The sequence below is a fragment of the Leptodactylus fuscus genome, chromosome 7 (genome assembly GCF_031893055.1).
Source record: "Leptodactylus fuscus isolate aLepFus1 chromosome 7, aLepFus1.hap2, whole genome shotgun sequence".
Taxonomy (NCBI): Eukaryota; Metazoa; Chordata; class Amphibia; order Anura; family Leptodactylidae; genus Leptodactylus; species Leptodactylus fuscus.
This window is the reverse complement of record NC_134271.1, coordinates 105,210,473-105,236,530: the sequence shown is the minus strand read 5'-3', so window position 1 is coordinate 105,236,530 and position 26,058 is coordinate 105,210,473. Positions and strand designations below refer to the sequence as shown.

Below are 26,058 nucleotides of genomic sequence, written 5' to 3'. Positions count from 1 at the left end.
CTGCTAATCTTTTGAAAAAGGTACCCCAATGTTCCTGAGCTACTGGTGAAAGTGTGGCGCTTGTGCGGATAGTTTTTAAAGTGTATAGTTGCCGCTGCTAGCCTCTATGCACTCCTACAACGCCTGTACCTGCTGGAACAACGGCTGTTGTGCGACGTCTCCACACTGCTGGCACTAAACATATCATGTGTTGAGCAGAGTGTGTGAGCAGCACAGACCTTTGATGTAGTTCCAACTCCAAAACCCTCGGGTTCGTCAAAGTCAACTCCCTCAGTTGCTCAACCATGAGTGGCCATGGGTGGCAGACTTATGTGAAATCCCATCCCATCCATTGCACTGGACACGAAACATTAGCATGCGCTCAGCACAACTTCGGATATGGCAGATGCGTTAAGCAGGGTGCAGGGTACAACACAGACCAGGCCCGAGCACCAGGAACAGGTGTTAGAAATACTGCAGCATCTGCCATTTCCTTCCAATTTTGGGGTTTTGGACCCGCCACCGACTTGTCTGGACCTAAGTGGGGATCATGAGACACAGTTGCCATCAAGGCAAGCTGTGGTCATGTGCGGTTTGCAGTAAGGGGGCAGTGCGCAATTGGAAGAGGAGTTGGTGGATGACGAGGCCACCGACCCCACATGGACAGGGGTGATGTCTAGGGGCTAAAGCAGTGTAGATGTAGAGGGAAGCTAAATCAACAAAAAACCTGGGTAGAAGCAAAGGCATAAACTGGGGTGATGTTTAGGGGTGAAAGCAGAGTAGATGTGGAGGGAAGCTAAGCAGCAAAAACAGTGGGTAGAAGCAAAGGCATGCAAAACTCTACCCTGTTGGAAGACTTATTCCTAGGTCTGGAACACGTTAATGGCCCCCCTGGACAAATTACTGCCACTCAGGGGCCTACTGTCACCAGGAGGGACAAGTATAGGCGCATGTTGTGGGAATACCTGGCCGACACCAGCTCTGTCCTCTCCGATCCCTTTTCTCATCTTTTTTTCTGAACTGCACATCTCTTGCCTGCTTCCTTTGGGATCTTAGAAATGGTGGTCCACTTCCACAGATGGTAACTTCAATAGACAGTGTAACGGGAGTAGCTGAGGGATCGCTGTCTTAACCACTTTTTGGCACAAAATTAACTTCCAAAGCCAAATATGGTGCAAGTATATGATGCAAGGACACCTACACACCTATCTCTGACACATTGGGGAGTTCACCCTCATGCGCCCTTTTGGCCTGCACCATCATGCGCCTCTTCCCAGCCACTCCACATTTCCCAAGCTTTTCATTGCAGGCAGAAGTACAATACAACCCACCCCCATGCCCAAGCCTGTAACAGCCTCATCGATAAACTGCTGGCCCTGGAGATGTTGGTGTTTGTTTATGCTTCTGGAGACCCAGGCCTTCCGTCAGCAGATGGCAGCTGGGGCACCTCCCTATGCTGGGCCTAGCCGTTACTACTTCTCTTGGTGTGCTGTCTCTGCCTTGCGCCTGCATGTGTCCCATAACATCAGTCGGGCCCAGAGCTCTGCGCTTTGCTGCAAGGTCCACTTGACCACCGACACATGGACAAGCGCCTGTGGTCAGGGATGCTGCAGTGCTTATCTTTAATGACAGGCAGGGTGAATGTGGTGGAGTCCGTTCCCCGGGTGCAAACTGGGGTGGCCTATCTCCTCTCCCAGGCCAAAATTCATGGCAGGAGTAGACTGAAACCCTACGAAGCTGCAACCTCCACCCCAGCTACTAGCGGAAAACACTGTAACACTGGCATGGGGAGATGTCAGTAGGCCGTGCTGAAACTGATCAGCTTGGGGGACAGACAGCACAGTGCCTCCGAGGTCAGGGATGCCATCCTGGCTGAGATGGCATTTTTTTTTCCCTGCTACACCTGGGGCCTGGTATTTTTGCGCCTGTGATAATGGCTGGAACCTGGTAGCAGATCTGGAGCTTGCCAGACTCAAACACGGTCCACGCATGGCCCACGTTTTCCAACTTGTTGGTGCCATGTTTCTTTGAAACCTACACCATTGTGCCTGATATACAGGTCAAAGTGGGGCCATTTTCGTAAGTGAGAACTAGCCTCTGCTAGGCAGAAAACATTCAGAGCACACTCCTCTCATCTTCGCACCGTTGGCTGGCGGAGGAAGACGAGGGGGTTGGAGTGGCATCTGATGTCCCTATCCCACACGAGGCTAGAGGGTGCACTTCAGTGCATCCCATTGCTTCACCACAAATGGTGTGAAGGGGAGTGGAAAATGGAGGAAATGGAGAGTGACCCTTACAGTTGGGGCCAGCAAAGGCATGCCAAGTAACACACTGGCACACATGGCTGACTTCATCTTGGGTTGCTTTTCAACACATATTTCACATCATGAAGAACAAATAATACTGGATTTTTTCAAGCCTCGAACCCCGGTCTAGGTCTAATGTCTGTTCCTTTCTTATATTAGGGGAGAGGGAAAAAAAATTACTTCAGTGATACGTTTAGCGTACATAGACTGACTATTAATGTGTATCCCACTTAGTGTTGTTAGGGTTACACACCGTCACAACCTGGCTAAAGCTTCTATAGCTGTTAATAAAGTCAACATAACTTTACGGTATCCAAAAAGACAGCTGGTACCGACAGAGAGCAAGACAAATGTCACCCAAAGCTGTGAGCTCTGAACACCCACAGTGACTTTGGCGTCATCATCATTATAAGGGAGTGGGTGGTAATAAATAACTTGGCAGTGCCTAAAACCCAAAAAGCTTATACAACTATATTTACATTAAGATACACAAATGAAACTTTTCAGTAGCATGTCATGAGACAAGCTGATAAGCTCTTCCTTTGTGCAGTGCTATTTGAAAGTTAAACGCTGCCTTTATTTTAATTCTGGAGAAGGTGCAGACATTAGATTTAGAACATGTTGTCTTCATTGTCCAAATCCTCTATATAGGTAACGCGTTTTTCGGGCCGAGCTGTCTGGGAACGAGCTGGTGCAGCACTGACAACCTGGGTGAATATGGCAAGAGCCTGAGATGTAGGGTGAATGAATCCCCAAATTATTTGTGGAATTCCCAGTGAGACAATGGCACTGTATACCAGTATTAAAAATTGTGGGTGCACATAACCCCCATATATTCTTTGAATTCCCAGTCAGACAATGGCACTGTATACCAGTATTAAAAATTGTGGGTGCACATAACCCCCATATATTCTTTGAATTCCCAGTCAGACAATGGCACTGTATACCAGTATTAAAAATTGTGGGTGCACATAACCCCCATATATTCTTTGAATTCCCAGTCAGACAATGGCACTGTATAGCAGTATTAAAAATTGTGGGTGCACGTAACCCCCATATATTCTTTGAATTCCCAGTCAGACAATGGCACTATATACCAGTATTAAAAATTGTGGGTGCACATAACCCCCATATATTCTTTGAATTCCCAGTCAGACAATGGCACTGTATACCAGTAGTAAAAATTGTGGGTGCACGTCACCCCAATATATTCTTTGAATTCCCAGTTAGACAATGGCACTGTATACCAGTAGTAAAAATTGTGGGTGCACATAACCCCCATATATTCTTTGAATTCCCAGTCAGACAATGGCACTGTATACCAGTATTAAAAATTGTGGGTGCACATAACCCCCATATATTCTTTGAATTCCCAGTCAGACAATGGCACTGTATACCAGTATTAAAAATTGTGGGTGCACATAACCCCCATATATTCTTTGAATTCCCAGTGAGACAATGGAACTGTATAGCAGTAGCAAAAATTGTGGGTGCACGTCACCCCAATATATTCTTTGAATTCCCAGTTAGACAATGGCACTGTATACCAGTAGTAAAAATTGTGGGTGCACATAACCCCCATATATTCTTTGAATTCCCAGTCAGACAATGGCACTATATACCAGTATTAAAAATTGTGGGTGCACATAACCCCCATATATTCTTTGAATTCCCAGTCAGACAATGGCACTGTATAGCAGTATTAAAAATTGTGGGTGCACGTAACCCCCATATATTCTTTGAATTCCCAGTCAGACAATGGCACTATATACCAGTATTAAAAATTGTGGGTGCACATAACCCCCATATATTCTTTGAATTCCCAGTCAGACAATGGCACTGTATACCAGTATTAAAAATTGTGGGTGCACATAACCCCCATATATTCTTTGAATTCCCAGTGAGACAATGGAACTGTATAGCAGTAGCAAAAATTGTGGGTGCACGTCACCCCAATATATTCTTTGAATTCCCAGTTAGACAATGGCACTGTATACCAGTAGTAAAAATTGTGGGTGCACATAACCCCCATATATTCTTTGAATTCCCAGTCAGACAATGGAACTGTATAGCAGTAGCAAAAATTGTGGGTGCACGTCACCCCAATATATTCTTTGAATTCCCAGTTAGACAATGGCACTGTATACCAGTAGTAAAAATTGTGGGTGCACATAACCCCCATATATTCTTTGAATTCCCAGTCAGACAATGGCACTGTATACCAGTATTAAAAATTGTGGGTGCACATAACCCCCATATATTCTTTGAATTCCCAGTCAGACAATGGCACTGTATACCAGTATTAAAAATTGTGGGTGCACATAACCCCCATATATTCTTTGAATTCCCAGTGAGACAATGGAACTGTATAGCAGTAGCAAAAATTGTGGGTGCACGTCACCCCAATATATTCTTTGAATTCCCAGTTAGACAATGGCACTGTATACCAGTAGTAAAAATTGTGGGTGCACATAACCCCCATATATTCTTTGAATTCCCAGTCAGACAATGGCACTGTATACCAGTATTAAAAATTGTGGGTGCACATAACCCCCATATATTCTTTGAATTCCCAGTCAGACAATGGCACTGTATACCAGTATTAAAAATTGTGGGTGCACATAACCCCCATATATTCTTTGAATTCCCAGTCAGACAATGGCACTGTATACCAGTATTAAAAATTGTGGGTGCACATAACCCCCATATATTCTTTGAATTCCCAGTCAGACAATGGCACTGTATAGCAGTATTAAAAATTGTGGGTGCACGTAACCCCCATATATTCTTTGAATTCCCAGTCAGACAATGGCACTATATACCAGTATTAAAAATTGTGGGTGCACATAACCCCCATATATTCTTTGAATTCCCAGTCAGACAATGGCACTGTATACCAGTATTAAAAATTGTGGGTGCACATAACCCCCATATATTCTTTGAATTCCCAGTCAGACAATGGCACTGTATACCAGTATTAAAAATTGTGGGTGCACATAACCCCCATATATTCTTTGAATTCCCAGTCAGACAATGGCACTGTATAGCAGTATTAAAAATTGTGGGTGCACGTAACCCCCATATATTCTTTGAATTCCCAGTCAGACAATGGCACTATATACCAGTATTAAAAATTGTGGGTGCACATAACCCCCATATATTCTTTGAATTCCCAGTCAGACAATGGCACTGTATACCAGTATTAAAAATTGTGGGTGCACATAACCCCCATATATTCTTTGAATTCCCAGTCAGACAATGGCACTATATACCAGTATTAAAAATTGTGGGTGCACATAACCCCCATATATTCTTTGAATTCCCAGTCAGACAATGGCACTGTATACCAGTATTAAAAATTGTGGGTGCACATAACCCCCATATATTCTTTGAATTCCCAGTGAGACAATGGAACTGTATAGCAGTAGCAAAAATTGTGGGTGCACGTCACCCCAATATATTCTTTGAATTCCCAGTTAGACAATGGCACTGTATACCAGTAGTAAAAATTGTGGGTGCACATAACCCCCATATATTCTTTGAATTCCCAGTCAGACAATGGCACTGTATACCAGTATTAAAAATTGTGGGTGCACATAACCCCCATATATTCTTTGAATTCCCAGTCAGACAATGGCACTGTATACCAGTATTAAAAATTGTGGGTGCACATAACCCCCATATATTCTTTGAATTCCCAGTGAGACAATGGAACTGTATAGCAGTAGCAAAAATTGTGGGTGCACGTCACCCCAATATATTCTTTGAATTCCCAGTTAGACAATGGCACTGTATACCAGTAGTAAAAATTGTGGGTGCACATAACCCCCATATATTCTTTGAATTCCCAGTCAGACAATGGCACTGTATACCAGTATTAAAAATTGTGGGTGCACATAACCCCCATATATTCTTTGAATTCCCAGTCAGACAATGGCACTGTATACCAGTATTAAAAATTGTGGGTGCACATAACCCCCATATATTCTTTGAATTCCCAGTCAGACAATGGCACTGTATACCAGTATTAAAAATTGTGGGTGCACATAACCCCCATATATTCTTTGAATTCCCAGTCAGACAATGGCACTGTATAGCAGTATTAAAAATTGTGGGTGCACGTAACCCCCATATATTCTTTGAATTCCCAGTCAGACAATGGCACTATATACCAGTATTAAAAATTGTGGGTGCACATAACCCCCATATATTCTTTGAATTCCCAGTCAGACAATGGCACTGTATACCAGTATTAAAAATTGTGGGTGCACATAACCCCCATATATTCTTTGAATTCCCAGTCAGACAATGGCACTGTATACCAGTATTAAAAATTGTGGGTGCACATAACCCCCATATATTCTTTGAATTCCCAGTCAGACAATGGCACTGTATAGCAGTATTAAAAATTGTGGGTGCACGTAACCCCCATATATTCTTTGAATTCCCAGTCAGACAATGGCACTATATACCAGTATTAAAAATTGTGGGTGCACATAACCCCCATATATTCTTTGAATTCCCAGTCAGACAATGGCACTGTATACCAGTATTAAAAATTGTGGGTGCACATAACCCCCATATATTCTTTGAATTCCCAGTCAGACAATGGCACTATATACCAGTATTAAAAATTGTGGGTGCACATAACCCCCATATATTCTTTGAATTCCCAGTCAGACAATGGAACTGTATAGCAGTAGCAAAAATTGTGGGTGCACGTCACCCCAATATATTCTTTGAATTCCCAGTCAGACAATGGCACTGTATAGCAGTAGCAAAAATTGTGGGTGCACATAACCCCCATATATTCTTTGAATTCCCAGTCAGACAATGGCACTGTATACCAGTATTAAAAATTGTGGGTGCACGTAACCCCCATATATTCTTTGAATTCCCAGTCAGACAATGGCACTATATACCAGTATTAAAAATTGTGGGTGCACATAACCCCCATATATTCTTTGAATTCCCAGTCAGACAATGGCACTGTATAGCAGTATTAAAAATTGTGGGTGCACATAACCCCCATATATTCTTTGAATTCCCAGTGAGACAATGGCACTGTATACCAGTAGCAAAAATTGTGGGTGTATATAGCCCCAATTCTATTGCTAGGGGACTTGCAGGGTATTTCTGAGGTGAAGGTGGGGGGGCACACCGTTGGAACGGGGATTTGGGGTGTATATATGGGGTATACGGGAATACACTGTCAGTGTGTTCCATTCAGGATCCTGGGAAAGCTGGGTTGCGGCGATTGAGCCCGTCAGTGCCACGTTACACTGACAAGCTTCTCCCTGGAATTGAAGTTATATGTAAGCCCAATATATTCTTTGAATTCCCAGTGAGACAATGGCACTATATGGCAGTAGCAAAAATAGTGGGTGTATATAGCCCCAATTCTATTGCTAGGGGACTTGCAGGGTATTTCTGGGGTGAAGGTGGGGGGGCACACCGTTGGAACGGGTATCGGGGGTATATATCGGGTATACGGGAATACACTGACAGTGTATTCCATTCAGGATCCTGGGAAAGCTGGGTTGCGGCGATTGAGCCCGTCAGTGCCACGTTACACTGACAAGCTTCTCCCTGGAATTTAGCTCTTATAAGAGCTGTTGGTTGTCTTCTCCTTCCTATCCTAGCCTGTCCCTGCCTACCCAGAATCTAACCCCTAGCTAACTGGACGGAAACCTCCGTCCTCGGTGAATTGCAAGCTCAGAATGACGCGAAGCTGGGCGGCGCTGTTCTTTTAAATTAGAGGTCACATGTTTTCGGCAGCCAATGGGTTTTGCCTACTTTTTTCAACGTCACCGGTGTCGTAGTTCCTGTCCCACCTACCCTGCGCTGTTATTGGAGCAAAAAAGGCGCCAGGGAAGGTGGGAGGGGAATCGAGTAATGGCGCACTTTACCACGCGGTGTTCGATTCGATTCGAACATGCCGAACAGCCTAATATCCGATCGAACATGAGTTCGATAGAACACTGTTCGCTCATCTCTACTCAAAACCAATGCAAGATCGATCTCTCTCTTTCTCTCTCTCTATAATATATATATATATATATATATATATATATATATATATATATACACACACACTGTATATATTTATTTATTTATATTGTCACTGTTCGTTCCATTTGGCTCCTTTATTGCCAAGAATTTCCATAAATGGAGCCACAATGACGGACATCTCCTTGCCACTCTCTGTGAGTGAATTACATTTGTCTTCTTGTCAAGCCCTCAGCTTGTGCATGAGACTTATAATGTTTAGATTTAAGACTGAGGCTGTACAAGGAGCTTTTCCGCAGCTGAATATATACTGGGAGTGGAAGCTCCTGTTCTATTTTTACCTTACAGTATGCACTACAACCTGACAAACCACTATGCAAGCAATGAAGCTCACTCTGTATTTATATGCAATAGACACCAAAGGGCAAGCATACCTGTAAATGTGGCCACGACGCCTCAAGGGTGGGTTCATCTTCTTCAGGATCAAACTCGTTGCTGTCACTCGGAGGGAGGGTCCGAAATATATTGCAAGATACCTAGAACATATGAGAACATCGTGAAACTTTACATGCGTACATGCCACCATGTCTCAAACTGAAAACAGTAACCAGTAGATTTACTACTACTGTATGTCAAAGGTCAACAGATCACTAGAAGGCGCAGTTCTACAAGCCTGTACTGTATGAAGAGAGATCAAAGAGCAACATGTAAAGTGCATTGTCAGTACTCTGCCAACTACACTACAAGGAATCTTATTCTCTATTGCTTCTATTAACCTATTATGGTACACCAGCCTTTCCCGACTAGGGATGTGCGAGACCCTGAGAGGAGCCCTGCATAACATCCAGATGTTGGATGGTGTCAGGATCTGTGTAGAGACCAAGACCCTGGTGCAAAAAAATGAATTCAAAGGTCTGAATTAATTCAGGAGTATAATCTAGGGACTGAATTAATTTAGAAATCTGAATTATTCAGGGAGGTCTATTGCCAAGGGGTTTGAATACATTTTGCAGCTTGGGTCAGAATGAAAACTAATTTTTTTAAGGTTTGAAGTTTCCCAATACTAGAGAAGGAAGGAATGGAGATCCCCACAATGCTATGTGAAGCAGCGAGAGAAGTTTCTTTACTGACACACTGAATATGTGAAACATATAAAAGGTGCATTCTTAATGACTATTGTTTAAAAGGGTTTCTGGGTTAAGAGATATTGATAATCTTTGCTTAGGATAAGGCAAAAGACCTGTAGGGGTTCGATGGTCGACATGCCCACCAGTCAGCTGCTCAGAGCAGTTGCCAACATCAGAACATCAGTGTGTAATGACCATGCAGGGTTCCTGTGTCTTAGCTGCAGTAAGCAGATTTAAAGGGGCTCTATCACTGGGAAAAGTCATTTTTAACTAATCACATCCTTGCATAGGCTTTAGAAAGTCTATTCCACACCTACCTTTAGTATGTAGATTGCCTCAGTGGTTTCTGAATAAGTCCATTTTTATTCTTATGCTAATGAGCTTCCAGCCAGCACAGGAAGTTCCCAGCAGCACTCGTCTCTGCTATTATCTCCTATGTGTGAGGCAAACAGGAAGCTGAGTCATCAGCAGCAGCCTCCCATAGGAAACAACAGGAGAGGAGTGCACGATGCATCGTGCACCAGTCTAATTAGCATGTGAATAAAAACGGACTTATTCAGAGACCACTGAGGCAATCTACATACTAAAGGTAGGTGTGGAATAGACTTTCTAAAGGCTATGCAAAGATGTGATTAGTTAAAAATGCCTTTCCCGATGATAGAGCCGCTTTAAATCTGCTTACTGCAGCTAAGCCACAGGGACCCTGCATGGTCATTACACACTGATGTTCTGATGTTGGCAACTGCTCTGAACAGCTGACTTATGGGCATGTCGACATGTGAGGGTTACAGTAAAAGCCCTAAGTTGGGAAAACTCTGCAGAGATTGTCTGAGATAAGATGAGAAAAAAAAGGGGGCAAAAAAAAAAAAAAAAAAGGAACCACAAGCCACACCATCATTGTCCATGGTCTGCAACCAATAGTGCAGCTAAGGTTTGGTTCACATCTGCGTGCATGGGTTTCCATTTGAGGGGTCTGCTTGGGGACCCCCCGCACATAAACCTAATCTGCATTAGAAAAAGCAGTTACCTTAGGCCAGGTTTGCGTTCGAGAAGTCTGCTTGGGAACCACCATGGAAATCTATCCGCATAAAAAGCGATTACCTAAGGAAATTTTTCATGAAGAGAGGGGAACAGATTTCCTGTATGGAGTGGCAAGCACAGATGTGAACCAAATGTAAGCCTCTTTTTTTTTTTTTCTAATCTCAGACAGCCCCTTTAAGATAAATTCGTTTTAAGACAACAGTGATCAAGTACAGGAAGACAGATCAGGAAGTATAAGGGGGCGTTCACACTACCGTCGGTGTCCGACATGTAGTGTCCGCTCAAATTCTGTCACGGACACTAGGAGCGGACACTAAATGTGTCCGTGACACCTGTCATTCACTTGAATGGGCATCGGGTGCGTTCTTTTGCACTCCGTGCCCGTCCTTCTCTGTCCGCAAGAGAAGATGTCCGACTTCTCAAGCGGACAGAAAAACCCTGCATGCAGGGTTCCTCTGTCCGCTTGAGAAGTCGGACATCTTCTCTTGCGGACAGAGAAGGACGGGCACGGAGTGCAAAAGAACGCACCCGATGCCCATTCAAGTGAATGACAGGTGTCACGGACACATCTAGTGTCCGCTCCTAGTGTCCGTGACAGATTTTGAGCGGACACTACATGTCGGACACCGACGGTAGTGTGAACGCTCCCTAAGAAGACAAACGCCAAAACAGGCCACAGTAATTGGGATGCTAGGCAGAATATTAGAAGCCTCATCATACAAGACCTCTGCTCAGTCCTGAATATTTCACAAGTACAACTGCCTAATGATGGATTAACATCAATGCAGCGAGGCCTAATTCCCATCTCTAATTGCCGCAATGTTTTGATCTTTTTATGTCCCCCTTCTTAATATTTTTTTTGGGACATGCTAGCCTGCTAGTAATGTATCCAGCTTCTAAGTCTGAGCCATAATACTTCAGCATCTAGAGTTATTAATGTGAACTAAGGCTGGGGCACAATTAATTGAGCATTTTACCTTAAAGGGGCTCTATCAGCAAAATTTTGCTGTATGAGCCCCACATATGCGTGAATAGCCTTTAAAAAAGGCTATTCAGGCACCGCTAATCTTATTTTAAACCTCCCACTCCTACTCCCTGTTTTAAAATAAAACCATAAAAACATATATGTAAATCATACCTATCGTGCACGCTTGGCAGTCCTGCACGGTCCGAAGTCATCTTGTGGCACGCCTACCTCTTCTTTCTTCTTCTTTCGGCAACGCCCTCTGGTCCTGGCTCTTCCCCGGCTTCATCATCCTCTTCTTCTGGCGGAATTGGTTAAAATCCGGCGCGTGTGCAGTAGCACTGCGCAGGCTCCGGCGCCATTTTTGAACAATGGAAGTTCACGAGCGCATGTGCAGTACGCTCGTGTAGTTCTAAGGGGAACTGAGCATACTCAGTATCCCATTGAGAACTGCCATTGTAAGAAATGGTGCCAGAGCCTGCGCAGTAGCACTCCGGAGGGAGTACTACTGTGCACGCGCCGGACTTGAACCAATCCCGCCAGAAGAAGAGGACGATGAAGCCGGGGAAGAGCCAGGACTGGAGGGCGTCGCCGAAAGAAGAGGTAGGTGTGCCAGAAGATGATGTCAGACTGTGCAGGACTGCCAAGCGTGCACGATAGGTATGATTTACATATATGTTTTTATGGTTTTACTTTAAAACAGGGGGGTTTAAAATAAGATTAGTGGTGCCTGAATAGCCTTTTTAAAGGCTATTCACGCATATGTGGGGCTCATACAGCATAATTTTGCTGATAGAGCCCCTTTAATAAGGATTAATGAACAATTTTAGGACACCCCGCACCCCCTATATGCTATACCATGCCAATGAATTTTGTTTGTATTTCTTGATTAATTGCCCCGTCCTATCCCATGTAATATAGTGCAAATGTGCCAAGTATACATCCCATGTAATAGATTATACACGGTGTATATATCCTATGTAATAGTCTACACTAGAGTTAGTAGAGCTATGGACACAGAATAAAACATTAAGGCATGAGCAGATAAGTGTACATTGTTTTTATATACAGTATATACTAAGAGGTCAAGGTCATACAATATATAGTATATCCATCCTATTATTGTACAACACTAAACAGTATATGCTAGACAACGGCACTTTATATTGTATATACTATAAGGAAAGGATATCAAACCATACTGTACTTCCTCCAGAACTACAGAGCAATGATGGTATAACACATGTAAATGGATTGTATTAATATTAATGTATTTATAAACTGGTATATTTTACATTAGGCACGCTGCTCATGTATGTACACATATATGATAGATAGAAGATATACACAAGCATTATATACATGCCAGTAGGGGTTACACATTGAAATGTGGACGCTTAGTGTCTACACCTGAATGGAGAAGCTGCTCCCCTACCACACATTGCTCATAGTGTGCCATCATTGTATTCAAAAAGAATATCACACAGTAGGAGTTGGTGAGAAACCAGTTTCCATCTTAGGCTCCCTCCTTACTGTACAAAAGATGGCAAAGTCCATATTGTTATAGGGTTAATAATTACACTGTATAATGTATAAAAGTATTAAAGGAGCAGTAAATGGAAAGTCAACAAGCTAGGCAGCTAGTATGAGTCCCACACTAAGTATACAAGAGTTGCTGTAAGTTCTCAGAACAGGAGATAATGTAGTGTTCATGCGGGCAGACATCAATGTCTAACAACTATAGCCAGAAATGGCTGCCCCCAGGATCTAGCAGATAGCATCCAGCTTTACAGTAAACAGAGACTGCTGAAAACCTGAATCGCAACCATTATCTTTACAGCAGATTTAAATGTCAATACTGCATAGAAAATATATTGCAAACTACAGAATACTACATGTGAATTAGATCCTCAAAACCACTTTCAAAAGCTCCAACAAGTCCAGTTCTTTACATCATTTACTAGTCATTGCTCCACTGATTCTGGTACAGTTGGAATTTTTTTTTCCTCTAGCCCCCACCATACCTGAGCAATCAACGTTGTTCATTTTGGTGCAGACAAGGGGTGCGATTCTGAGCTCTGACACTGCCTGCCTCCGACCGGAGCTCTGAATCACACCCCCTGCCTGACAGGGCCTTCTGACATTACGGGTAAAAAAAAATTTTAAAATAGGAATTTTGTTTATTTATTTTTTCACCTCCCCAACCTATTTAAACTATTATAAATTTTTGCCTGGACAACCCCTTTAAACAGCACATCAGGCACCAAAACTAACTGCACTGGTTTACTCGGGAAAGGTGTGGGCTAGAGAGAAAATTTCACCTGCGCCGGAATCTGTGGAGCAGCAGCTATAAACAGATGTGAATAATGTGAATTGGCGCAGGAGGTGAAAGTTCCTTCTTTCAGAGCCTTTCCCAAGGAGAGGGTCATTGTCCTGCACTGACTGAATATTTTATGTAATTCTAAAAATCATCAGGTATAAACTGGGAACGTGTTGGTAACAATGATGAAAACTACACGAGAGGAAGGAGAACCAATGGTCGCTCAATCATTCAAATCCCCTCACAATCAATAGAAAGAGAAACAAAGTTATAAGAGCGACAATTGACTTGCATATATAGTCGATACTATACTATAGTCGGTACTTGTTGTGGGCAGAAGATCTGTAAGAGGATTTTCTAGAGCCCAGTGCACTCTTCCCCAGCGATATAAACAACTTTAAGGAAACAACTGGGCGGTATGGAAGTGGTTCATATCACTTGCGGGCTAATGTTAACACTTTGCGCCTGGCCATTTAACAAATACAAGTATTGCAAATATTGTTTCTGCTTTTACACAGCACTTTTAGTGCACCTGGAACTATAATGCTATTTTCCGTATTATAAATACACATATCTCTATCGCATCATTAATCACGTATGTGCTGAGTGACCGCTCATGCAACTTGTACACGCAGTTTCTGTGGAGGAGATGAGGCTTGTCTGGCACGTCCCTTGATGCAGCATATACAGCACTGGTGGAGTGCACTCGTCTACTAGACCTCAGCGTTCCTTTCCTTTTAACTCTTGATGAGTTTTTCATCCGGTGCTTTGAAGGAGGAAGCAGCGCATGTTTATAATTATATCCCGACTTCCCCTGTATGTGTAGGGAAGGCTTCCAGCAATGGTCTGTAGTGCCGGGGATCACAACCAGCAGAGTAAGACACAGAGGATTAAGACTCTGTAAAGCTTGAAAGCTCAATGTTGGTAGAATCAAACTATTCCACTGCATGGTCTGTCATCCCTAGCAGGGTTTACAATCTAATTTTGCCTTTAAATACACCTATACTTTCCATAAGAGGTCAATTAACCAATGAGTATGTTTTTGGAGTATGGCAACAAACTGGAGAACCCAGAGGAAACTCAAAGAAACTCCAAACTTTTAGGATCTATAAAGGTCCTATTGTCAACACCAAGGGAGCAAGAAAGCTCAACAGGAGCTAAATGCAAATTGGTCCTCCAATTGCTATCAACAAGATACCAACATTTATCCAGGTGTTTGCCCAAATTTTCTTTTCCCTGGAGAAGAGCTAATATGTATACGTATTGCTTGGGTGCGCTGTCTGTAAGAATCCCACCACAAGGAGAACCAAAAGGTGGTAGGACTGGTGTTTTGGTTAAGGGCTAGTTCACACGTGAAAACTGCTTGGCTTACTTTGGCCCGGAAAAAAACTGCTTCCTAATTAGGAAGTGGTTTTTGGAGCGTTTTCTACAGCGGTTTATGGTAAAAAATGCTTCGGAAAACGCCAGGCGGTTTTCTCCTCCTCCAAAGTGAATGGACCTTAAGAAAACGTGTTGCAGTTTTTGGTCGCGGTTTTCGCTTCCCATTCACTTCTATTGCTTTCCTCAGGCGAAATCCGCCTGAAGAAAGGTCATGTCGCTTCTTTTTTCCGCTAGCGGCAAAAAAACGCTAGCGTTAAAACGAAAGCTAGCAGTCTCCATAGACTACCATGGTATGGAGGTGGATTTTGAGGGCCTACTTGCCCCCGTGTGAACTAGCCCTAAGGATCTGCAGACTTACATCATATTTCTGTTGTGAAGAAGTCTGACAGCTGCTCTTACCAAAGACAAACTCCACACACATAGGACTGCAGTACCAGACCCAGCCCATGGACAAGAGGGTACCAGCATCTGAAATACATATGCCCAGTTATCTAACACCAGACAACCATTTACATCTCTAGAATATTTTACACTATATCTTGGTTTCCACAATAAATACTGTGGGGAGGTTAGCTAGACAGAAGCAGTGGTGCGGACCCAAAAAGTCAAGACAGGGACATAAAGTATGCAGCAAGCTGGGTTATTTAAAAAACAGCAAAATAAATAAACCTTACATCAGGCACAGGAAAAATAAAAATAAAATACAGGCAAACTTCAGGCAAACAGGAGAACAGAACCTTTCCGCCTACGTCACATGCCCTCTGATTTATAGAGGCCATGCAATGTAATTACAACCTGAAGTGAATGGGCGAAGCTGTAAGTACCCTGCAGGCTGCTATGAAATAAACAGGGTCACAGTGCCAAGACAAGCGCTGACGCCCTTTAAAAAGCAGACCTGTGGAGATCCTAAGTGTTGGGACCCTCACGCATCTCTTATTGATGTAAAATGAAGAGTAAAAATTAAATACAATAACCCTTAAAATGGAGTGTCACTAGGGTGAAGCATATGATTCCAGCATCACAGATAGGTCAGGCTAACCAGATTGTGACATTTTTTTTTTAACATGTAAAGTCATGGCTCCATTGCAGATATATTTATTCATTCATTTCAAAATATGCAAATGAGCAGTCTGGAGCAACAAGGGCGCCACTGCTGCTCCAAACTGATACACCCCACACTGCACTGATATGCCCTCCTTTCTTCTTTGATCGACAGGGCCAGGGAACTAAACTGAAATCTCACCTGTCCCGGTCACTCACAGAAGGGAGAGGGAGGAGGAGGAGGGTGAATTCGAGCAGTGTGGGATGTGGCAGGTTGCAGCAATGGAGCCGCCCTTGGTGCACCAGACTGCTTACTTTTCCTATTCTGAACTGAATATCTCGGCAATGAAGGAATGAATTTTCATGGAGAAAAAAGGCATTATTTTTAGGTAAGTCAGACCTATCCAACTATGTTACTGGTTTAATATGCTTCACTGGAGTGACAGACTCCTCCTAATATATCCAGCCTTTTACAGACCTCAAAACTGGCATATGCATCATGGTACAGAATCACTATCCATCCAGCTACTTCTCGTTTATATAGATCAGTCTTTACATTAAGGACATGTTCACATCACGTTTGTGAAGTATGTTTAGGATGCACACTGGTAAAAGCGCCTAGCATACACCCTAAATATGCCCATAAAATAGTATAAGCGCAATGGGCAAAAGTCTGCAGAACACGTCAGTATACAGCAATAAAAAGTATGATTTAGAGTAACTTTTGTTTTTGTAAAAAGGAAAAAAAAAAAAAAACACAAAAAACCCTAAGACCCTATAGGTACCACTGTATGACATGCATCAATGGCTCCCATATATAATACACAATGTGTATAAGGACCAGTAAAACGATGTGAACAGCAGAATTCTACCAAACCAAGTCAGAAAGAATAGAGTGAACAGATCCATATGTCCTGTACAGACAGAACAGGGGCGAAATTGTGGCAAAAAGTCTGCAAAAAGAAGTCTGGGAATAAATCCTATTGGCAGGAGAGCCATATTGGTCCTGCTATAGGGGTCAGCCTGTAATATTTAGCAGCACACAAGTATAAACTGGTAGCAATAGAGGCTCGTGCAGGAAAGCACAGGTTAGATGAACATAATGGTGGTCTTGGTGTATAGATTAATAACTGGTATAAGGAACATTCTAGTAACAAATCAGATTTCAAGACAAACAAGTTGTTGCAGAACACGACACCCTGAGAGGTAAATACATGTCTGCTCTAAATGGCTAGTAACTACACAAAACACAAGCGTGAAGTAGAAAACTAATTATGATTGTTCCAAAATATATTTGAGACAAAGATTTCCTAAGAGCCAGCTAAAAATGCTATATCCCTATTACAATAGTTACCAGGTGCCAACTCAGTATGCCTGCAGGGAGGATGAAAAGCTGGATCCATTAGCACAGGTCAGGGGTGGACAATTATTATTTATAATACCTAGTAGTCAAGCAATACCAACATCCAAAAGCATCTATAAAAGAACAATTCAAGAAGCTACAGAGGTCGACCATCTCCAGTGAATGAATGGGAGGGGTCCGAATCTTCCATCCTGATGTGGCAGATCAAGACAAGAGAATCAGCCTCCAATCTCAGGATTGGTGGGGTCCCAGCAGTTTGACACCCACCAATCATGAAGTTAACCATTATACCATTGACAAGGAATAACTTGATACAATCCCTTTCATAATACAAATGCTGGTTAAAAAAAAACAAACAAAAAAAAAAAACCTAAAAGTTTTGCTACACTTTAAGGGTGCATTCACACTACGTAAACAGCAGCTTATTCTGAACGTAAAACACGCTCAGAATCAGCGGCGTATAAAGCAGTTCCATTCATTTCTATGGGAGCCGGCATACGAGCGCTCTCCATAGAAATGAATGGGCTGCTTTTTTCACTACGAGCACTCCCATTGAAGTGAATGGGAAGTGCCGGCGTATATGGCAAGCTCTGCTCATGCCGAGCCGTACACGCGGGCACTTCCCATTCACTTCAATGGGACTGCACGGAGTGAAAAAAGCAGCCCATTCATTTCTATGGGGAGCGCTCGTATGCCGGCTCCCATAGAAATGAATGGAACTGCTTTATACGCCGCTGATTCTGAACGTGTTTTACGTTCAGAATAAGCTGCCATATATGTAGTGTGAATGCACCCTAAGGATGCACCAAATGTATCAACCAATGTAAGGCAACATACCCATAACCGTAGGCTAGCAATGTTTTTGACAGCTAACACAGTGACACATTATTTTTTTATGACTCAAACTGTGTATTATAATGGGTCCATGTAAGATGAGGCAAAACTCTGGATCATTCCTATTCTGGTCCATTTTAATGAAATATATGTGTTTGTGATAAGTCATCCGTGATTTTTCCTCACTGAGCCATACATGAATATATGTGTGTGTGTGTGCACGTAGTCTCATAGTGATAAACCAGGAGCATCTTTAGACAGCCTGGCCTTGATTTGCTCTGAACACTAGGCAGAATTTCGGTCCTGTATTCTTGTATAATGTCAGCCCAGCGGTAGCACTCACCATTCTTACTACTTCAGGATAAGTCTGTTCTGTGAGGCAGCCTCTGCTTATTGTGATGTAGTCAACCAGCTCATTCAGAGTAGACCTTTTGTATTCCTTCATTTTAAGATCAGACAGTGTATCCATGAAATCAAAAATGACACAGCACTGCTGAAGTTTCTTGAGGAACAGTTCAGGCTGCTCTGTGGTTGCGACGTCTGAAAAATAAAATATACACCATTAGGCCATTATAATACACAACTAATCGCAGAAACACGCAAAACAACGAAAATATGATGATGGCGGTGGCAGGTCAGAAATCACATACTGCAGTGACATCGCTTCTTATTTACATGTTCAAGACTACATACTGAAAAGTCATTGATATGCGATAGGTGAGAGTACAACTTCTGGCACCCCCGCTGATCAGCTGATAAGAATACATAGTAGAAACTGAGCTGAAAAATATTGAACCCCCAACCAATCCCAAACTAGTGGCCTATTCTAAATACAGACTATGAAGATGTAGTCTTGGAAACCCCTTTAAAGAGGACCTTTCACCACCTCCGCCAATATAAACCATCTGTTAATAGGCAACAATTTCATCGCATTCTCTAGCCCCCACCATTCCCGAGCAACAAACACAGGTAGTTTTGGTGCCTGATGAGCTATTTAGCTCTGTAATGTCAGAAGGGCGGTGTCAGGCAGGGGATGTGACTCAGAGCACCAATCAGAGGCAGCCAGTGTCAGAGCTCAGAATCACTCCCTTTTCAGCTCCTTTCTGACACCGCCCTCCTGACGGTACAGAGACTACAGAGCATATCAGGTACCAAAACTAACAACATTGATGGCTTAGGATCGTGATGGCTAGAGAAATAATTCCAACTGTGCCAGAATTGGGGCATAAGCAACTATTAAATGATGAAGAGTCTACTCGGAGGTGGTGAAAGATCCTTAGTAGGGGACAATTGGAAAGAAAATGACTGCAGGATGTGATCATTTCAACTACACCGGTTTTATCATTGTTGAGATTTAAAAAATAAAATAAAATAAATTGTCTGCAATGATGGACATAGGCTTTAAATAAAACCTTTCACACCCTGTAAGGTAGGGAGTGTTACATACTATACCTTTCAGTTTTGCCAGTACCTTCCACCGTTCTAACGATATCGGGTGCTGTTAATATCAAAGCATTGTCAGAGGGGCCAGTCTCCCTGCTTAGTGTCATTGCTGGCCGGTGATATAATGCCCCCCTTCACAGTACAAGACTATGGATATGTACCATAATACCAGCAAAACTGAAAGTGCCCTGAATTCAGCACACCACTAGCTTTACTAGGGTATATAACACATCCCCATCATACAGGACATGAAAGGTCCTCTTTAAATCTAACAATTTCAATACCCATTGGAGGAGCGTCCTTTTGGCATAGGTTTGGCCCCGTACATAAACTGTATTCCTTGCTTTATGTATATGAAATAGCTGCAGTCATGCAGGCTCTGCGCTGCCACTATGAACTATTGTATGATGCTGTATAAATGATTTATTAGATGACCTCCACAGGGGCTGTGTTAAGTGATCAGTAATACAAGTGAAGCTGATGCACACAGGCAGATCCGGTTACCAGTCCTTGTTAATAAATAACATTATCATCGCTCCCACAATACAGACTCATTGTTGTTACACATAATTACTTAGCAACTTGGAAAGCCTATCAATACTGGTCGACGGCCTAATAAAGAGAGTAGTTAAGGTGTCTGTCATAGTCAGGAGAAAGCAGGCCGAGCCTAGCAATAAGCGTGTGTAGGGGAGCAGCGCGGGAATCATTAATCCTCTAGGACTAGGGAGGTAGAGAAGGAATAACGTACTATTCAGGGGGCCATGAAGGGAATTTTGCCATTTAAAAAAAAAAAAAAAAAAGCAGTGAAATCGGTTTGACTAAACACTGTATAGCTCACCACCCCAACCATCCTACTGACTAGATGAAAGATGTCACCTGAATACACTGGGCCATATAAGACATGGCATATTATTATAAGACATACAGACTACAGCATTCGGCCAATCAATGCTGGTTCTGCCGGAGGCTCGTCTGTGAGGAGACGGAGTCTAAATCGGACCAGAATGGAGACTGCTGTGGACCGATCTTAGACTCCGCCTCCTCCAGCAGAACCAGCATTGATTGGCTGAATGTTGTACTCTGTATGGCATTCGGCCAATTAACGCTGGTCAATGCATTCGTATGGGAAAAAGTCAGCTCGTGCATATTGCAAGGGATCCCTACCAGATAGAGCCCCAAAGAGCTGGGTGAGTGACATTCCCACCTAAATAAAGGTAATCTCTAGCTAACCCAGCCTGTACATCTATCCCTGTCTCACAGTCACATAGTTCACAGTCTCATATGAACCGAATGTTAAATCCACCATTCGTATAAATTGGAGGTCACCTGAATTAGCCAGCCAATTACTTTTACAGATTTTTTTTTGATGCCTCCGTTGTCGTAGTTCCTGTCCCACCTCCCCTGCGCAGTTATTGGTGCAAAAAAAGTGCCAGGGAAGGTGGGCGGGGAATATAATTTTTAGTGAGTTTGCCACCTGGTGTTTGACTCGAATCGAACATCTCGAACAGCCTGATATCCGATCGAACATGTACTCGATCGAATGCTGTTCGCTCATCTCTATTTACAACCAATGCTTTTTTTTGTTTTGTTTTAAAAACAACTTGTAAAAGGAAGGAAGCGTGGCACTGTCTGACAACACACATCCTGAACAGAGCTGGAGGACAAGCTGATCTGCGGCAGTATCCTGCACTACATGCAGGTATGCTCTTCTGTTGTCCTGAAGGGTAGGGACGTTTAGACATTAATATCTGTATGTTTTAGTTTGGATCCGTCATTTATCCCCCACCACACACACACCTATCTTTTTGCTTAATACCATAGTTGCTTTGAAGCTCCAATGGTAAAAGTGACAATGCTTACAATCTGCAAACTGAACAGTGGGCCCTGAATGGAAACAGTCATCTCGCACTGTCTATATATAATCCCCTCACACTAGGCCTGCTTTCTTTAGCACTCACATTGATCAGATCTAAAGGGCTAAAAGATCACTACACAATGATTTTACTATTACAGCTTTGCAAAGTTGGTTTGCAAATAGGAAAATATTCAAATCAGTATTTTCTAACTTGCTCTAAGATTCATTTTTACTAGTGGAAAAAAAAACTAAGAATAGAAAAAAAAATGTTAAAAATCTGTTTGGTATCTGCTCCCTCTTTTTAAGGGTAAGTTCACGTGGGGTATTTTGGTCAGGATTTTGATGCCGTATCCGCCTCAAAATCCTGACCAAAAAGACGGCTCCCATTGAGCTGGTCAGTTCTTTTTTTTTTTTTATCGAGAGCAGTTTGTTCCGGCTCACGGAAAAAGGAGCGACATGCTCATTCTTTCAGGTGGATTCGCCTCGCGACATCCGCCTGAAGACACTCCCTCCCGACTAGGCCATTTCATTTGGGCCTAATGCGGAGCGGAGTGCGCGACTGGATGCCGGTGCACAGTTGCAGATACCTGTATTTTGTACCACCTCAGGTTCCTGTCCAAAAAACCCCGTGTGAGCTTACCCTAAGGGGTTATTCTACTAATAGTAGTTCCTTCCTGTCTACAAAGCAGGTGAGTCTGTAGAAAAATAGATGAATCCAGCACCATGGGAATAGTTAAAAAAGCGGGTAAGTATCTGACTGCGTCAGGAATCTGGATGTAGACAAGAATGGGGGCGCACAAGTCCCTTGTGTGAATGGGGCAGCACTTTGCATAGACAGCCAAACCTCTTCTGACTCCCATGACAAAACACCATGCCCTACTATGGGCATTAGAAGTGAATGAATTCACACATAGAGCTTGGTAACACCAGTTATAGTGATCGCTGGGGGTCCAGTGGTCAGACACTTCTCTCCTATCATACGGATAAGGCAGAACTGTTTGTGAAGAATTCTCATGGTAACTTTGATTGTACTTTTCTTCCCACAAATCTGAAAAAAAAACAACTTATATTTACAGCAGCCACTGATCTAGTGATAAAAGTGCACAATCCTTATTTGCTCCTTCTTTGAGACACTGTAAGAGATCTGAACACAATAATGGCACACATTTGACATTTATAGTATTTATGCCATTTATCATCCGGGTGTGAGGATATTGCCACCACTTGCACCAACTAACCCACACGAGGCAGAGTTTGACAATGCAAATATAATATACAGTAGGCCACTGAGCTGTAGAAGATTGTGCTGAGTTGAATGTGAAAATTGCCTGACAGCATGGCCGATGTACAATTGAAATACTACAAACAGCAACAGCGGTAAAAATGATTGCCACCTGCCTCACAAGTCAAGCGACAGCCAAAACAAACGCATACACAATCCCCCGAAATATTTACAAACACGGGAAATATGTCGCATAAACCTATTACCTGCAGCTTTTTATGGGAATGAATGGAGAAGCCGGCTGTCATGTTCAATAACACTGTACAGACGCTCATGTGGATTTCCCTCTGCCGTTACACAAATAAAGAAGGTTGGGTAGGTGTAAAGCATCGATCCTTAGTAACCACTAACAATACAAAGTGGTGGGAGAGCGCTACAAACAAGACGTTATCTCAGCAAAGGGGAAAGTTGTGAGCAATGGAAGCTGAACATATTATATAAAACACGTCTGCGGCAGAGTCTGCACCAAAGTCACCAGACGTAGAAGAAGTACAGCAACTTGTACATCTGGTGGTTTCAGTTAAAGATAACAAACACCCGATGGATGCCATTATAGTCAAGGAGTCTGCTCAGTTTTGTAAGTGTCCACTCATTTAGGGCTCGTTCATACGGTGGAAACCTTTTCCGCCATGTGAGTTCTTTGCGCAACTAGCCACAACGGGATGTCGATGCAGTGCATCGCAGCATCCCGCTACCGATTATGTCCGAATGAATGGGCCTAATCAGAAAGGAGTCTCGAGCCGCGGCTGATCAGGCTCGTAATCCGCAAGTTGCTTCTTTTTCCCGCTAGCTGAAAAAAAGAAAAGAAAAAAAAAAAAATCAAGGGACTCCCATTGAAATGAATGGGAGTCATTTTTGCAGACGGATTTTGAGGCATATTCCGCCTCAAAAAAATCTGCCTGCAAAAAAAACGTGTGTGAACATACCCTTAGGCTGCGGGCCGGTCATTTCTTTTTCTCTGCGAGCGGTTTGTTCCCGCTCGTGAAAAAAAAGAAGCGACATGCCCTTTCTTCAGGCTGATTCTGCGGCTAATTCAGCCATGGATGTCTGGCTTAAGACACTCCCTCCTGACTAGGCCCATTCATTTGGGCCTAATCTGTAGTAGAGTGCCGTGACTGGGTGGCGTGCCCTGCACTGTCATCAAGTCGCAGCTACCTATTTTTGGTCTGGAATCTGAGGTTCCGGACCAAAAAACCCAGTCTGAACTCGGCCTTATTCCATTTATTCTGTTTTTGTGGGTCTCTGGCAGAACAGAAAAATGAAGAGTCCAAAGCCGAGGTGAACAAAGAATAAAGTTATTGCAAGTTACTGAATGGTTGGCTCACATATCCTATAAGAGGTTATACAGGCTGCAAAGAGTCATCTATTCTGATCTGGAGTCTCAGAAGGCTCTTAATTCATTTCTGAGGCCTGCTTCACTCCTGCGTTCAGGCCATTCTGTTCCCCTATCCGCATGAAATATGAGGAGAGAAAAGTCCTGCAAGCAGCACTTTTCTGTCCGTATTTTTCATGTGGAAACAAGCAGACAGCAGACGGACCCCATTAGTCTATGGAGCCCGCGGGTTTCGTTTTATGGAGCTAGATTTCCATTCATGGGGTCCCCCAGCAGACTTCCTGAACGCAGATGTGAGCCTGGCCTCATAGGTTCTGGTGCTTTTTTTTTTCCAACTTGACTGCAATCTCCTTGTCCCCTCAGCACGAATACTTTGTACACCTCCCTACAGGTGATAAGTTTATTCGACCAGAGTTGTCACACCAATGGGACCCTATGGTCCTATGTTCTTCATCTGAATGCAAGCACAATGCCGTAGGGGACCACTTTACATGGTTCCAAGGTTTTGGATTGTACAGTCTGACTGTACAGAGAGGTATTTACTATAGTCAATAGGTTATAGCTTAGGAAGGAGAAAGGAGCAGATAGTACTGTACTATGTGATCTGTAACCACAGAGACACATAGTTATGCACAGGGACTGGATGCATTGAACAGACTTTGAGCAAAGACTAGTGGAACTCCTTCCCAATAAGACCAGCACTGGTACGTATGTCAGTCTATGTACCTCCATAAGTGAGGAGTCCATCATACGGTTTTATAACAAAAAACAAACACAAAGCTACGTGAAATTTGCAGCTACACAAAGGATTTTGTATTGTTTTTATATATGCAAATTTGTGCTCTAAAGTTTCATTGTCCTCATAAAACTGGGTTAGCCGGTCCATGAACAAGAAAAGGTTTTATGCTGCTTTGCACAATGTTTTGTTTGCGCGGCGGTACTCGGCACAAGCTGCATACAACTATTAGTTTATATGGCTATTTTTAAGCAACAGGTTCTTCTGCTTTTATCATTCAATTGTTGACTTTGTCTATAGAAGCCTCCAATTATATGGAAGAGATTCTGTATTGTATGTAGTGGGATTAGGACATGTTGTGTTATGTGGGCCACACTCTTATAATACAGTATACATATCATATAAGCCCTTTGTAGCACTGGGACCAGGATATGGGGACCCCCCTCCCCTGTTAGCTGGTGCCTGATAATGAGGAGAGAAACTTTAAAAAGGCAACCAAAACATAGCAGGGTCAATGTATAATACCTACAGTACGTTCCTGCGGTAGGAGACGACGGGACAAGGCACTAGCTGCTGTTGGTGGTGTCAGCAGACAGACCTCCCTATGACATGTCAGCAGTTCAGAGAAATAACAGCAATCCTTTAACACTAAATCTCCTATTATACTTTTTTTTTTATTATTCTGCACAGGAATGACCCGTTTGTTTACTTCTGTACAAGTCTATTGCCTCTGGATTCATGTAATCCTGCAATATATTGCAGTTCGTGCTTATTATCAGACTTTCAGGATTTGTAGATGCCAGATCAAAGGAGATTTTCTTTAATATATATTCATACCTCTATATCTAAAATAAATAAAATATTCATTTATACGATGTATACATTAAAAGGGGCCATCCAGTTTCTAAGATTCTGCCTACAGTCGCCACTGCCTTGGTACAGATGATCTGTGGGTTCCCGGGTGTTGGACCCTCGCAGATCTTAAAAACTAGAAAACACCTTTAATATAATTTACTTTTTGCTTTGAGGGGGAGAGGGGAAGAGC

General features: G+C 42.9%; 1 protein-coding gene across 1 annotated transcript in view; it reads right to left on the bottom strand.

Moving 5' to 3' along the window:
* The window catches only part of PPP2R5E (protein phosphatase 2 regulatory subunit B'epsilon), a 74,664-nt gene that overhangs the window by 25,386 nt on the left and 23,220 nt on the right, over window positions 1–26,058 (bottom strand). Inside the window, exons 3-4 of the mRNA XM_075282776.1 lie at window positions 18,708–18,904; window positions 8,729–8,830 (exon numbers count right to left, since the gene is read on the bottom strand). Of these exons, the coding sequence (XP_075138877.1) occupies window positions 8,729–8,830; window positions 18,708–18,904 (299 nt within the window). The remainder of the gene's footprint in view (window positions 1–8,728; window positions 8,831–18,707; window positions 18,905–26,058) is intronic.